General features: G+C 36.3%; 1 protein-coding gene across 1 annotated transcript in view; it reads right to left on the reverse strand.

The window, feature by feature from the left end:
* Positions 1-3,125: 3,125 nt before the first annotated feature.
* The window catches only part of LOC126176519 (baculoviral IAP repeat-containing protein 6), a 329,968-nt gene continuing 316,722 nt past the window's right edge, over positions 3,126-16,371 (reverse strand). The window contains exons 65-67 of the mRNA XM_049924030.1: positions 14,412-14,600; positions 14,183-14,317; positions 3,126-4,748 (exon numbers count right to left, since the gene is read on the reverse strand). Of these exons, the coding sequence (XP_049779987.1) occupies positions 4,455-4,748; positions 14,183-14,317; positions 14,412-14,600 (618 nt within the window). The 3' untranslated portion in view covers positions 3,126-4,454. The remainder of the gene's footprint in view (positions 4,749-14,182; positions 14,318-14,411; positions 14,601-16,371) is intronic.

Raw genomic sequence — 16,371 nt, forward strand, 5'->3', positions numbered from 1 at the left:
AAAGGAAATTTACTTTGAAAGTAATGTTTCTTGGACCACCATTTGTAATATTTTTCCACGACCTGTTCGAAATGTAAACAGTTGTGACATTACACTCATCAAAATGAGGCCCACGGGCAGTTTGTTGTAACAAAGTATTGAATAGCCCTCAACACATTTTGCATTCAGCATGCACTTGTGTGTGCAAAATCTGTTTTGCTGTTGTAAATGGCGCATTTTCTTTGCAAGTAAAGTTTTATTTTGGTGTTTTCTCTCGTTTAGGTCTCATTGATGCAGTATTATTTGGCAGTAGTGGGATAAAGTAAAATTCAGTCCTTACCACTCAAAATTATGAATTTTTAACTGACGACTAAAACAAAGAAAAATTTCCAGAACTCTAAAAAAATTCCGTTTTCCCCAGATTTCTCTCTAATAAAAAAATTCCGTGGTTTTCCCGGCTGGCCTGGCGAATAAACATCCTATAGAACCGAGTTCTTATTACAAGTAAGTTTTGCAAGGGCTGGAATGGGTTGCACTCAGCCTCCCGTGACAGTTTGAGGAGTTACTTGAGCAACTAAAAGTTCTGGAAAGCTGACAACAGCTAGGAGAATGGTCAGCTGAGACAGAGTACAACTGAGGTCATACTACAGACAGTCAGCATCATGTGGCCCTCTGGGCCTGATGGCTGAACTATTCTACTAACTGCCAATCTAGGTAGCCTTTGACTTCCAGTATTGATAGACATACTTTGTTATTGTGCAGGCCTTCTGTTCTCTAGAGCTCTTAGTCTCTCTACTTAATTTTCACTGCAGCTTAGAGATTCTTATGTATGATGACTCTACCTCCAGTCTATTTCATAAACCTATAGGTGGTAATTAGGTGATGTTTTATTATGTAATTGGAGGTGGAGGAGAGGAGAAAGGGAAGGAACTGAGGATGTCAGGTGCACCAGGACTTTGTGTGGAATCGACAACAAGCGAAAATGTGTGTCAGACTAGGATTCGAGCCCACAATCTCCTGCAATATTGCATTGACCACTGCACCATCTGAACACAGAGTTCATCACAAATGTGCGAACATCTCGACACGCTCCCCGGTGAACCCACACTCCCACGTAGCACCACCTATCCACAGTCCCATTCTATGCCTTCCATGCTAATTTTTAGACCCCCTCTGAAGGTCATATAAAGTGTGCATCCGCACTGACAGTTGTGGATTCATTGCACATCGAGCAAATCAATTAATGAATGCATGGTGTCTGTTCTTTTGTGCAAGTGCGAAAGAACACACACCACACATTCATACGAGTGATGTTATTGGAGTAAGAGGGACATACTAGTGTTAAAATATTCCTGGCATGTTCTAAGATAAACTAAAACTGGTTTCCAACAATGACATACGTATTTCTGACAATTAGTTCAAAAATTACAAAAGTGGAACAGTTACACTGAATAGAAAGAAACAAACAAGCACACATTACGTAGAGATGGGATATATTTTGTGCTCCGAACTTACTTTAAGTATGGTGGAATTAATATGATTGATGCCAAACAGAGAGCAATAAATAAAACATTTATCTTGCTGAATCCATTGGACTGCGCCTGCATACCAGCTACAAAGTAATATTAAAGGAAGAAAGGAAGATATAGGTTTAACATTCTGTCACTCATTAGCTCATTTGTGATGGAACACAACTTTGATTGGAAAATGATAGGGAAGGAACTTGGCAATGACTTTTCAAAGGAACCTTTCCAGCAATTGCCTTACGCAGTTTAGGGAATTATGTACAGCCTAAATCTGGATCAAATTCCTACACAAATAAGAGTCTAGTGTCTTACCATGGTTCCAAGTTACTCAATAAGCAATAGTAAGTGCAATAGTCATTAAAAACTATACGGACAGTGGTTATTCCGGTTTAAAAATGGCACTGCAGTGCTGGAAGTAAAAACTATTGGGTTAAGGGGTTTGACATCATTATATCAATAATAATTTGAAACAACTTTCAAATTAAAAACAATAATAATAAAATGTCATACATAATGGTAGTTATGTGACTAATGGTACTCAATACTGGATAATAAAGTTGTGTATTAGTTTTGGGTTTTTAAAAACTACATCTTCTGCAAAAAGCAATGTATTTCTATTTTTTTCTATTCTTGACTTAAACATATTTTGATAGTGAAGTGTTAACTTGGTGGGTTTTGTTTCATTCCTGAAACTACATTACTTGTGAAGATGGAATGTACAGATTGGCTTGCTTTTTATAGCCTCAGTGTATGTAATGTTTTCTGCTGCACTGTGCTTTCTTTGTTCGTTGTAATTATATAAATTGTTTTTTCCAACTTTCTCACTTCACTCTCATCTATTGTCATGATCTTACACACAGATATGAGATTTAGGGAAAAACACACTTCAACAGAAGATATAAACCCAGCAAGATGATTGTGTTAAGTATTTACTATCTTTTTAATATTTCATAATGTAATATGTTGCATGGTGAAACACGTTATTTTCTTATTTATACCGGGAGATATTTTAAAGGAGGCAGGACTGTCAATATTCAGTCCTTTGATTTCAGCAATGTTTTCTCTGTAAACACTAACACATTCCACATTGGTACAACCTGTTCTACATGCTGTCTCCTCTGCAGTTCTAGGGTGAATAGGGAAAATACCATCTGAACTAGTAACTGTTTTGAGGCTTATGATCCAACCATCATCTTACTGTTTATTCTTGAATGCTGTCAAATATATTTATCACCTAATTAGCAACTTCAGTTCTGAAATGCCCACTCCTCTATGAATTTTATGTTGACTTAAGTATTATCAACAAAGAGTTGAAAAAAATCCAAAACACCATAAATGTTAAGAAACATTTTTGTGCTCAGTATGTTCATGTGTTATTTGCATATTTGAGAAAGTTTAGTGATATTCCTCTAAATAAATAATGAACATACCAAAGATTAAAAATAACCCCTTCTAAACAGCAAACTCTTCCCTCCCTCCCTCTTTCAAGGGCATGATATGTGACATCCAACTGATAGTAAGGGCACCAGAGAGAGACAGAGGAGGGAGGGGGCTGGGGGAAGGGGAGGGGATGAGCAGGAAACTAGGTCATTATTTTTCTAAAATATTTTAAGCAGTGAGATACAAACAATTAAAATATTTATTTTGTTTACATCAAATGAATTCACAGTTTCTCTCAATGCATCCGATATTCACATTTTGACTGCAAGCATTTCATAAACAGTTCGTGTAACAATCATTCAACTCTTATATTAACAATGAACTTTACACAATATTCACAGTCTATTAACAGTTTTGTCATGATGCAAAAACACAGATTCTACTAACAGATGAAGCCTTCCCTGTCAGTTAAACACCTAATCAATCAATTGTAAGTAGCATCACACAGTATCACACACAACTGTGTATCAAAATGGAGTTGCACTCTGTAACAGCCTCTCCAAATATATATAGGTCAAATACACAGTATCATCATTTCCAATTAGTCTGGTAACACATGGAAAATGACATATTCAGCAACTAAAATCGAGGAGGAAGCCTTTTCAGTAGAATTTTTTTTTTTTTTTTAAATTATGAAATGGCGAGTAGAAAAAAAAAAAGAAAGAAAACAGTAAATTTAACAAGCAAGTTCATCACTGTTATCATCATGATCATAGTGAAGCAAAAAAATGACAATATAGTGAATTTACTTAAATGCAATAGTATGGAGATCAGAATGACTTCACTCTGAGAACAAGTTTTATCTTGAATAGTTCAAGTTACTCGATATGTATTAAACATTCATTCATCCACAAAATGTGAACCAGAACCATGCTTTTACAACATCAAGTGTATGAAATAATCACAGAAAGCATATTTAAGTTTCAATCAAAATTTAAAATAGTCCCAATTTTATGCCCTATATCATCTTCTCCAAAAGAGCTTAATTAACTAACTGCTCACAACTTAAGAAGGTAATTTCTTTGGAACTGTAACACTTAAGGTTTTTTGTACACTTGACATTTATCAACTGGATCACAAAAGAATGTCTTCCATCAATCATAAAGCACTTAAAAAGTGTCCACACAACCTCAACACAAAATCTCACACTGGGTAATAAACTAATTCAGATAACACAGTATCACATTTATTCCATATATACGTGCACACACGACCCACAGCCTAAATGAAAGATTTTCAATTGGGAAAGAGAAACCTTTCCAAGTAAATTAGTCACATGGCAACAAATGAATCAAGCAAGATTCTTCCACTGGCATATTTTGCATTCGAGTAAGTATACAAACATAGCCTTATAAACTGTTCTACTAAGCTGTAATACTGAAATGCAAAAATTTTACTCAAGATCAGTTTTAAATAAATCAACTGAGAAGACAGGCTGTCACATTTATTTGAATTTTCTCCACGATTGTTGACTGGGATTTGCTTACAATTTTATTCCAAAATGCCCTTTCATTCACAAAACTGTGAAACCATCTTCTCCATTTCCATGTCCTTGTAGACCTCCGCTGGTACATTTTCTTCGGTTGATTTCTTGTGTGTGTCATCTGTGCTACTCGTGGCTCCAAATGGAAGAAAACTTTGACTAGGAGTGCTGACTACAGGAGAGGCATCCTTTGATTCTGACACACTCTGCGCACTGGAGGTAGAAGGTGGTGAAAGTTCCAGGCAAGAATCTGCTAAATCTTCCAGTCCCTCTGGAGTTTTTAATTTATTTAATTCTTCCTTCAGCTGTCGAAAATGTCGCTGCAAAAACAAAACTGGTTTTCAAAGAGAAGTAATGACATGTAGTAATTGCTTATAACCATAGTGGGGAAAAGACAAATGACTTTCATGTACCACTGATGACCAGGTCATTAGAGACCAAGCACTGACTGGGATAAGGCAATGATGAGTCAGGAAAAGTAGCACGTCCTTTTCCCCTGAGGTCGTCCCTTTTTAACCTTTGTTGATTTAGGGAAACGCAGAACAACTAGGATGGTCAGGCAGAACTTGAATCCTGCTTCCCACAAATGCAAGTGCACCACCTCCATAGGTTTGACATTATTTCAAATGAGGAATGTGTGTATATCTCGAAATGTAAAAGCCATAGGAGGAACAGAATAGGATTTACAATTTAATATATTGCTTGCCACATAGCTTACTGGATGACAAATTCAACGTTTTTCTTTAATGGGTACTTTTCTGTGGTCAAAACACTGGCTAAGCCATAAGTGATGATGTCATATCACATATCTTTTTTTGTTTTGTTTTTAAGCCTCTTTTCCACAGTCACGATTACATAAGAAATATACATTATATACCACATTTTGCAGCTGTAATAAAAGTTTCATTGAGATCATATGCATTTCACTTTATTTTAAATGGCCTACAGGTGAGGTTTTTTTCCCCCTCTACTTCATTCTACAAAATGGATGTGGCCTAAATACGGGTGTTTTTACAGTTGTAAAAGATGCTATTGTTTGTTTATTTATTTGAATAATCCTTTTGGAGGATACAATAAATCAACATTTGGTTTTCCTTCTTTATGTTTAATTTTGGTTGCTCCAAGCCTTACTTTTTTTTGTTGAAAGTGTTGTTCTTTTTCTTCCTGGGTCTACTTCCTTTCATTTGCAGAAATCTTTCTTCCCTGAAATTCTGCCTTTTGAGTTGCTTCTCCAAAAAGTTTTCCGTTATCTATTGTCTACGTTCTAATTCCAGTGTTTTTCATAGCTTTGTCAATTTCTGTGAACCATGTGGGTTTGGATTTGTAGCTGTTTAGCAAGTTGAAGATCTGTCTGGTTAGTCCGTTGTTAACCATTAAGTATGTGTGTGCATGTAGTCTTGCTTTCCTTATTACATCAGTTAACTTTTCCATTTTCAAACAGAGCTGTCTGTTTGATCTTAATTTGTATTGAGCATTACTGTTACTTTTACCTCCCAGTATTTCCCTTTGAATTCTTTCAACTTTCGCCAGTTTTTCAAGATCCCCAAACCTTGCTAGTTTAAGTGTCGTATACAGTGTTTCAGGCCTGTCCACTGTCTGTTTGTGTATTAGTTTTGTGTTCTAGGAAAAAGACTTTTTTGTAGTATATTTTTTTTATCATATGGAATGTCCCTTCCATTTTATGTACTCTATTTTCCATTGGTATCTTCTCTTTTGTATTGCTCATTATCCATTCTCGAGTCAATATAAGAAGATCCCCAACAGCTAACTATCCCATTGCCAGCTTTCAGCTGTGTAGTGCTAATGGCTGCAGGAGAAAATGATAGTGGTCTATATAGCTGCGACAACACTGTGGCATTTCCATTGAGATGTTAACAAAACTGCGTTACATGACTGGTTGAGGTAGGCACGTGAAGCTAGGGCATCCACCCCACTGGAACTGTCTGGGATCAATTTACACAGTTTGTTTTACACTGTGTTGTGAAGAACTTTAAGATTTTTGAGGGGATATCCGTGATGAACTGTGTTTTTCAAATGATATTTTTAGTCCTACTTTGTCTGCTTTTTCCTGTTGTTCTGTTATTTGTTCTTTAGCACTATCCAGTGTGTCAGTAATTAATGCCATATTGTCTGCAAAAGCTAGACAGTTTATGGTGGTTTTATCTCGGTTTTTTCCTAGTTGAGCACCCTTAGTATTGACGGTTTTCCTCCACCTTCTCTAATGCATAGTTGAAAAGTAAGAGGTGACAAACCATCTCCTTGTCTTGATCTTGACTATATCACAAGGCTCTGACAGTGCCCCCATAAATTTTAGTTCTGATGTTGCATTTGTTAAAGTTCCTTTAATAATTTCTGTTGTTTTATAATTGAGTCCAAATTCCTTTATAATGTTGATGAGTGCATTTCTATCAATTGAGTCACAGACCTTTCTAAAATCTATAAAAGTTATCACAATTTCAAGTTTCTGGTTCTGCACATTTCTATTCCATTCTTTACATTTAGTATTTGCTCTGCACAAGACCTTCCATTTCTAAATCCTGCTTGATGTTCTCCTTGTTATATGTTGAGTATTACTTTAGCTCTCTTCAAAAGTGACATGAACAAGATTTTATACATCACTGACAAGAAGGAGATTCCTCTGTAATTGTTGGCATCTGGTTTCTTTGCTTTTTATGTAGTGGATGTATAAATGCTAATGTCCATTCTGGTGGGAAGCTGTTTTGTGTCCAAGTTTTATTAATGATTTCTGTTATGCACAGGACAATGTAGTCACTAAGTTTCCATAATTCAGCGACTAAGCTGTCTTCTCTTGTCACTCTGTTATTTTTAATTTTTCTTCGATTTCTCTCATTTTCTCTACTGTTGGTGGCTTTGGGTCTGGTTGTATTTGGATTATGTTATCAAAATTAAGTAGTTCTTTTGGTGGATTGCAGTTGTGTAGTTCTCTGAAGTAGTCGGCAACTATTTTGCAGTACTCAGTTTTATGATATGCAGTCTTGCATATCATAAACGTGGTGGTGTGTACTTCCTCAAACTATTTCATGAATGTTTTTTAAAAGCCCCTTGTGTTGTTCTGGTTAAAATATGACTGATGTTTGTTGATCTTCCATATGCTGTGCTCTGATGGTCCATAACCTGTATCATATTCAAGTCACTTTTATAGGATATGGCACCTAAACAATTACAAACAGAGCTTGGCTTTAAGAGAACATGTTAAAATCATATATTAATGTACATGTGACACCCAGGGGATGGACATAGAAACAAAAGCCCATTTTAATGCAACACAATGGCACTTATGACAATGGAAATGCAGTAACAAATAATGGGTCTAATACATGGCCATAGCACAAGCCTTTTAAAATACAATATTGGTTAACATTAAGAGACTCACTTTGACAAAGAGAAAATAGCGATGGAATTCAACTGATGGAAATAACAACATAATGAAGTGCACAAGTTGCTGAGGAGACAAAGTATTAGAAACATTCCTCCTACTAGTCCATAGGCAATCAGGCTTTATTATGTGCTACTCAGGCCAAACTTTATCATATGAAAATGTATTTACAAAGAGTGATATACAAGTTTTTTTCTTTTTATATTGGATTTAATGCTTCAATGGGATTGCAATCACTAATCACTGGCTCAGTTTTCGCTGAATAAGGAAACAAAATGGAGATACCTTTTCTGGACGTGTAATAACAGTGTTACAAGAGGTGTAATCACATTGTTCACATGGCATGTCTGGACTTTTCATATGAATGACTTGGCCAATTTTCAAAGTCAGCAATGAAACAAGCAGAGACACACAAATACACTTTTCTGGGGGTAAACAGGATGGATGTGGTTCCTTGACAAAATCTTCATTTTTGCAATTTAGGCATTTTTCAATCAAGATGTACAGATAACGAAAATTAAACATGAACTCAAAGTAATATTGCTCAACTTCCTGAAAGAAATGAGTAACACAAGTATTTAATTCTTTAAGGGACACAAATAACATGTAATTTGGAGGGCTAATGCACCCTCCTCATTTAGATGTATATTTCTTTTATGTACGAGAATTTTTTGCAGCATGACGTTATTTCAGAGATGCTCTCCACACACTACAACTTTGGAAACTGAAGTTTTGATGCAACAGGCGTACAGACAACTTCCAGGTGTGGCACCTACGGAGCTTGTGCTATCACTTTTTGTTAAAGCAAGCATCTGATTTAATTAATGTAATTATATGTTATTATATGTTGCCTAATCATACAATCCAGGGTGTTTAGAAATGCTCTCTAAAAAATCAGTATCACACTGTAAGGTCACAGTGATAGCAATTTTTGATAACCACAAAATATAAACTCAAAAATAACCCACACATTTATCTTGCGCTGAGAAAAATGTAGACAATGCCCAAAACCCAGACAAATAATTCATACTCTAATCATAAATAAATAATAATTACTGAACTCTGAAAGCAAACTGTCTCATATCGCCAGACAAAGAATTAAACAATGAAAATTTTGGTACGACTAATTTTGCGATAAGCCTATTGGCGCCTTTGTAATTAAAGACTTAACTCTATTCTCCATAATGAAACATATGACAATAAGATTCCACCTGCTTTTAGCTAGCTGTTCTTTCTTTCCGTTTGTCATGTTCCATCTGATTTCATTTTGTGGTTTCCCACACCCATATTGTAATTTTTGATGCAGGCTTTGGACTGCTACTGGATGACTTAAAAACCCTTTTTTATTTTCTATTTTTATTTTTTTTACTTTCCTCTACTTGAAACACACACACTTATTGACATACCCTAGCATTCCCTTGGTGTATTACGCTTATCAAAACATGGCACTATGCAAATAGCAACGTCACAGTCTTTGCATCTTAAGCGTGTCATTTTTTGCTTTGAATTAACAATGTACATTAAACAGTGTCTCTGGGGAATCTCCTTTCCCTCTGCTGCTACAAGGAATCACGGATAATGCTATCAAAATGGAGTTTCTTGGTTTGGTGTCTATGGGCTCTCGGTTTTACTTGTTTGCCCATGAAATTTATCTAGCAATAGGAGGATTAGATCCAAGTGGAATTTTGCAAATGGTATGTTCAGTTTCCTTTTTTATTTCAAAAATTGTTTTTGCATTCAGCACATACACAAGTCAGTCCAGCAGAACATCTTCTTACACCATTTAATTGCCTTTCAGATGCCTGTACAGAACTTTACATCATGTCTGTCTTATCAACAGCACCCTTTGACGTATTTTATTTCACTACACAACTGGGTTTAATGTATTTTGGCCTGTTTTATATTCCTTCTTCTCTCAGTTTCAAGAAAATCTGGTTCATCTATGGTTCAAAGCATCCAGATTTCTTTGTTGTCCATCCATTTTATGGCCAACAGTGTTCCAAAGGACCTGAATTGTATTTCCCCTTTTTTCAGTTTGTCAGGCAACAGTGGTAAATGTTTTACTGTTTTTGTGTGCTGTTTCTATGGCATTGGTACATTTATTATGTAACCATAGGAATAATTTGAGGCCTGAATATCTATTGTCTGCATAAACAGCGTTACCTTTGTTGAGGTATGGCAGTTACAAACGCATAACATCACCTGATTTTTCTCCAGTCAGCATTTATGGATTCTATTTCTATGGTAGCACAACTGTAGACAACATAATCAAGAATATAATAACTTTCTACATCACAAAGAATGAAAACCTTGATACCAAAATGACTATGTTTCTTTGGTATATACTACTTAAATCACATCCTTCCTTTGAAAGGTGGCAGACTTCCTTCATCTATTACTAAATTTTCACACTGGTCTATGGCCTCATTGAATTTTTTTTTCTGGTGTGTTCTACAATGAGCCATAGTTTCACAATCATATCTTAAAATACAGCTGCAATAAATGCAGAATCAGTTAATGCTGGTCTGTGGACATTGTATGTAAAAATACTGACATTTGAAAGAAAGCATCTGTTGACCAACATTTAATTCACTTCTACCTTTCTAGTTCTTCGCTTAAGCAGAGAACGCACCAAGAAGCAATAAACTTCTGCAAGCTTTATATGCCTCCATCATGCTGACCTGCTGGGTACAGTCATCATTTTTCATTACAGAAGTCTAAGTGAATTGCTGAATAATCAAAGTCTAATCTTATGTCGCCAAATGTTTTCAAAAATTGGTGGCGTTTAATCACAGGATGATTATCTGACCAATCATACATTCTTTTTCATGATGAAGTTGTACTTATCACTTCATCTTCTTTTCCCTCTTCATCAGAAGAATCTTCTGAAAAAGTTCCTCATGGTGTTGCAGAATCTGCAGTACTTCCGACACATCCAGATATTCGCCCAAAGAAAGGACCAAAATATCAATATCATTTTCGTCACTACTATTTATGAGGATTTCCTTGCCCAACAAATTACATTCCAATACTGCAAAGCCAATGCGGGTAAATGTTGTCGTCTCACCAAATGTGCACAAGTGCAATGCACAACTGATAAGAGGAATGAATCCATGAGAAGGTAAAAGGTGTAACACATTGTGTCATTACCATGAACAGCATATAACGACAGCGGTGGCACGATTGTTGAAAAGCGGACAACAGCAAGTCATGGTTCTATTATGGTCGTTCACCTGCTCCCATACTTGGGCATACAGGAATGCTGTTAATCAGCAGGACTCACTACCTGCCCAGGGTAAACAAATGCTCGTAGCTGTCTGGGCTTTCTACCTGCTTGGCATAAATGGAAAGGATTAACACCACAACACAAATGACTGGGTTTGGAGCTATGAAGTGACCAGGAAGCATGGACTGCAGATGAATGAGTTGACTGTGTTCAGTGATGAATCATGGTTCTGCACTACCACGGATGACCACTGTCATCAAGTCTGGTGGCGACGTGGGGAGATGTAGCATTCTTCTAATGTTTTGGAGAGGCACAGCTGTGTTACTCCTGGTGTCATGGTGTGGGCAGCCACCAGGTATGATTTCAGGACAGGGATGGTAGTTATTCAGGGAAATCTAATGGCGCAATAGTACGCCACAGACGTCCTGCATCCTCAAATTACCTCTCATGTGACTGTTGGGAACTGATACAAAGAGAATTATATCTTTGATTGATTTAATGTTGATATATGTGATCTGAATTACTGTGAATGCCTTGTAATATAAGTTGTGTAACTGTGTATAAACAGCTTTGTGATATACTGGAATCATTACTTACTACCAACATCACGAAATACGAACTGACCCCTGGATTTCGACACCAATTTCTATGTCATGATGTCATTAGTAAGCAGTGGTGCCAGTACAACATGACTCTTTCTTTACAATCCCAAAACTTATATTACAAGGAGTTTATAATAAGTCAGATCACAACACTGCAGCAATGAAAGGTATAAATGCCTTTGTCAATGTTAACTCTGTGGCACAGTGGACAGCTGTTAATGGTTACTTCTTTGGTGGTTTCAATTAGACCTGAGGCTGAAAGTGCACACAATCCAATGCAGTGGACAACTCCCTATGATTTTGTGACCTGCATGCATTTGCAGCCTCATGACCATTAAAAGCTACCACTGCAATGAAATTCATGCACCACAGGGTCCAAAGAGTGTGACAGTATCGTGGTGCCATTTTTATAACAGGACAATGTTCATACACTGATAGTATATGCCCTCATGAACTGTCTGCAGGATGCTGAGGTATTCCCATGGCCAACGAGATTCCCAGATCTGCTCCTGATAGTATGTTAGGGAGACCAGCTTGGACATCAAATACGTCCCAGTGCCAGTACATCAACGGTTAGTTACAATGGTCATGGAGCAGTTTGCCTCAGGAGAGGATACAATGACTTTAAGACACCCTTCCTAAAATAAAAAATCATTGCATGCATCCAGGCCTGAGCAGGGTGCAATGTAACACTCAAAAGTGAGTTCACAGTGCCAAGTACTTGGTAAATTTGACTATACAGTAATCACTGAAATAAAATCACATACTCTCTCAGACTGTGAAGTTTCATTTTGTTTTCCATTCCTTCTGGGTACTTCACTTTTTTTTGTCAGTCAGTGCACATCCGACATTCAAATCACATATGTTTTGCAAAATCTTAATAACAATGATAACAGTAAATGAAATAAAAAATATGTAGTGAAATTAAAAATCTGTGCTACACAGCCAATGAAGTAGCAATTACAGGGTGGGCAGAGGCTGAGGCTTGTTTTATGAACTTGAGAGAAATCAAAGAGTACTTGCTAAGTTTAATGAACTACAAAATCAATTTTATCAACGGCAGATGGGTACCTCAGTAGGATAGCCTGAACAAAAATACGCCAGTGGATGGTACTGTCCTATTACAAAGAACTGTTTATTCAGTTTTATTTTTGTTGTTATTCAGAAGAAAGTGTAAGTTACTGCTTGGTTAAAACAAGTTTTTTAGAAAAACTTTTAGGTGAAGTGGCAGGGCAAGGCATCACATGAATCACTATTGGTATCTAATAGCATAAGCTTTACGAGTTTGTCTTCCTATGTTGTTGTTGTTGTTGTGGTCTTCAGTCCTGATACTGGTTTGATGCAGCTCTCCATGCTACTCTATCCTGTGCAAGCTTCTTCATCTCCCAGTACCTACTGCAACCTACATCCTTCTGAATCTGCTTAGTGTATTCATCTCTTGGTCTCCCTCTACGATTTTTACCCTCCACGCTGCCCTCCAATACTAAATTGGTGATCCCTTGATACCTCAGAACATGTCCTACCAACCGATCCCTTCTTCTAGTCAAGTTGTGCCACAAACTTCTCTTCTCCCCAATCCTATTCAATACTTCCTCATTAGTTATGTGATCTACCCATCTAATCTTCAGCATTCTTCTGTAGCACCACATTTCGAAAGCTTCTATTCTCTTCTTGTCCAAGCTATTTACCGTCCATGTTTCACTTCCATACATGGCTACACTCCATACAAATACTTTCATAAATGCCCTTTGGTTGCTTATATGTTGTTAAGTCACCCAGCCAGATGAGTGTGGCAACAGGAAGTGAACAAAATTCAGACTGTCATTTTCCTTGCATGAATTTGACCCTCAAACTGGGAAATTAAAAATTTTTTCCTGTGGGAAAAGGAAAGACCACTTCAAATTGAAACTGAATGAACAGATCAGATGCACTCTGTCACAAAAATTCAAGGCTACACATGACAAGGTCAGTTGCCACCTTCCACTGGAAAGCATTATGTTGAACATTCATGTAAGTCCTGGCTTAGAGAACAGCGATTTTCGTGGGACTTTTTAGTCTTCCATTAATGTTTCATGAAAAAGTGACAATAGTAACTGATACATTTAGAATAAGTGGCTGTCGGGGTAGTGACAGATTGCTAGGATTTTTTGTGCCATTGTTGACAGACGACAGAGAGAGAAACAAAGGTTGTCTGGGTATTCTGTTCAAATGTTTGTCTCTTGTGTATTAGCATCCCTCAAATTCATCCTGGAAATAGAACTCTTTACTCGTTGTAGATAAGCATTTGCTAATGTCCAAAAGACAGTGATATTGAAATACAACAACAAATCCAGGGCTTAATCAGAGTACATACAAATATCCAAATGGGAAAGTGCAGAACATGGGGTCCCAAACAAGAGATTAGTAAACAATTATTTCAAATTACCTCCATAACTCACAAAATATCAATTATATCACATAAGAATGAAGAATACATAAATCAGCAACTCAGAATTCATAACAACGTATTTGTATAGATGACAACCATACCTTTAAAGCCATGGAGTTAAGTGAAATGGCTCTCCCTGTCCGCCTGTCTCCACACTGAGAATCCATATCAGCAATCCAGTTCTCAATTTGTTTCACAATTTCATGCCTCTTCATCCAAAAGTGTGTGTGTATGACCTGGAAAGGAATACCATATAAGAAATATAAAGCTAGAATAGAGAAGAAATTTAAAAAATTACTGCATCTTTTCATCAAGGAATATAACACATACCTCTTTGAAGCAGGGACACGGATTTCGAATTTGTTCTAGCATGGCCCATTTCACAGTTGCTTGGCATATGTTCGAATTGTACTCCCTTGAGCTGTGGTTACCCGATGGTGTACCTCTTGATCGCTCATAGCCAGGCTCATTGAAGTAGGGCTCCGGAACAAGAATTAGTGACTGTATGGACACTAACACCTACAACAAATTAAAACATTTACTTAACATGAATTTGCAATAAAATTGGCGGATTATATAAAAATGTAAAAATCAACTGAAACTAAACCAACAGTTTATTTTAATGAACCATACAGAGGTTCAGAAAGATTATAATGAAACTGGGTGCAGTAAGATTGTTTCAGTTAACTAGTCCTGTAAAAAATGCAGTGTGTACACTGTACGAATGTTTAACATGTTCATTTACGGTAGCTTTGCTCATAACTTACTGCTTTTTAAAGTAAGTACACACTTGATGAATGTTAAGAACAGAAGTAGACACATTAAAATATCAGTGTATTATTCCCAAAAGGATAAGAAAATTAGAATTTGATGTTGCAAAACTATATACTAGGGTTTGCTTTAAACTTCATGTAACTCGTAATAGCGTGAGTTGTTAACTGCCAAAGGTAATAGTACTAGTACAAAAGTAACAGGAGTAATACAAAGCTCCACACTACATGTGTAACTTGTGGGTTCCAGCCAACATTCATACTTTGCTCAGAAGCTGCCAATAAAGAAGCTAAATGCTTACTACATAAGACGGCTACAATGACAGTGTCTACCAAACAACTTCAACTTCGTGACTTAACTGTTTTTATTGACTTTTATTCCCTACAATAAAAGAACTGGCATAATTTCACACTGAGTCAGGTGGTGCACTGATTAAAGCACTCTACTTGCATACTGAGGACTGAGCTTCAAATCAATTGACATGACTTTCAGAATTTTGTATAGAGTCTGCATTAAATTGAAATAAATTTAAAAGCTGTCTTGGCAAGAGAACAGCTCGAGTGCAGTATTTCATACAAAAATTGGCAGATGAAGTATGTCACTGGTATCTATCTCAGGAACACATACATTATATTTTTTCTGTCACACATTTACTATGTTGAACTGATATGGAGATAAGCTTGTTATATTAGTGACACCAACGAAATAGGAAAAAAAAGTAGTCAGAAAAATATGCAAAGCTCATCCAAAGGACACTAATGACCCTGTTTATGAAGTTGAAGACACTCGCTCACTTTTGTTATAGAATCATTGACAAGGAGAGATTCCCCTGTGGTGGGATCGACTTTTTGAAACCATCTGTACAGTTATGTAGGTTAAGATCCCAGAAATCACACTCTGCAGCCGTTCACCCTGGAGGGCCCTCATTTGTGAAAGATTGACGAAAAAATTTGGGAAATTTGTGAGACACTCGATAGCATTAAAAAAGTTGCATCATACAGTCCTGTTGTATGGTGCAGTGGATAGGACAGTAGCTTCACATTCATGAGATTGTGGGTTCGCATCCACATTATCACTTTCACAACACATACTTCTTATTTTGTTTGAATTTCGTTATATTTATAAACCCTTCTTTCATTTAAATCATCAGCATTATTTTGTCCATAGTGCAATAGATATTTATGTCATGTTGTAAATGTTTGTATGACGATTACCATGGATAAAAAACGGAACATCTGGTAATGAAAAATACATTTTTCACGCCACTGCACAGTCAATATACATTACTTGATCTTTTGTTTTTAACTGATGAATTGGAATTTTCAAATAATTGAGTATTATAATAGATAAATATAATTAAATTCATATTGGAAAAAAAAGAAATAAAGAAAAAATGAAACAAATGAAAAAAGTTCATTCGTTAAAATAATGTGACAAAGGAATAGAAATTTAAAAAACACATTTAAACCAAGTAACTGAATAAAAATAATGGAAAGACATTTAGATCAAGATTTACAAA

Source organism: Schistocerca cancellata, chromosome 1 (genome assembly GCF_023864275.1).
Source record: "Schistocerca cancellata isolate TAMUIC-IGC-003103 chromosome 1, iqSchCanc2.1, whole genome shotgun sequence".
Taxonomy (NCBI): domain Eukaryota; kingdom Metazoa; phylum Arthropoda; class Insecta; order Orthoptera; family Acrididae; genus Schistocerca; species Schistocerca cancellata.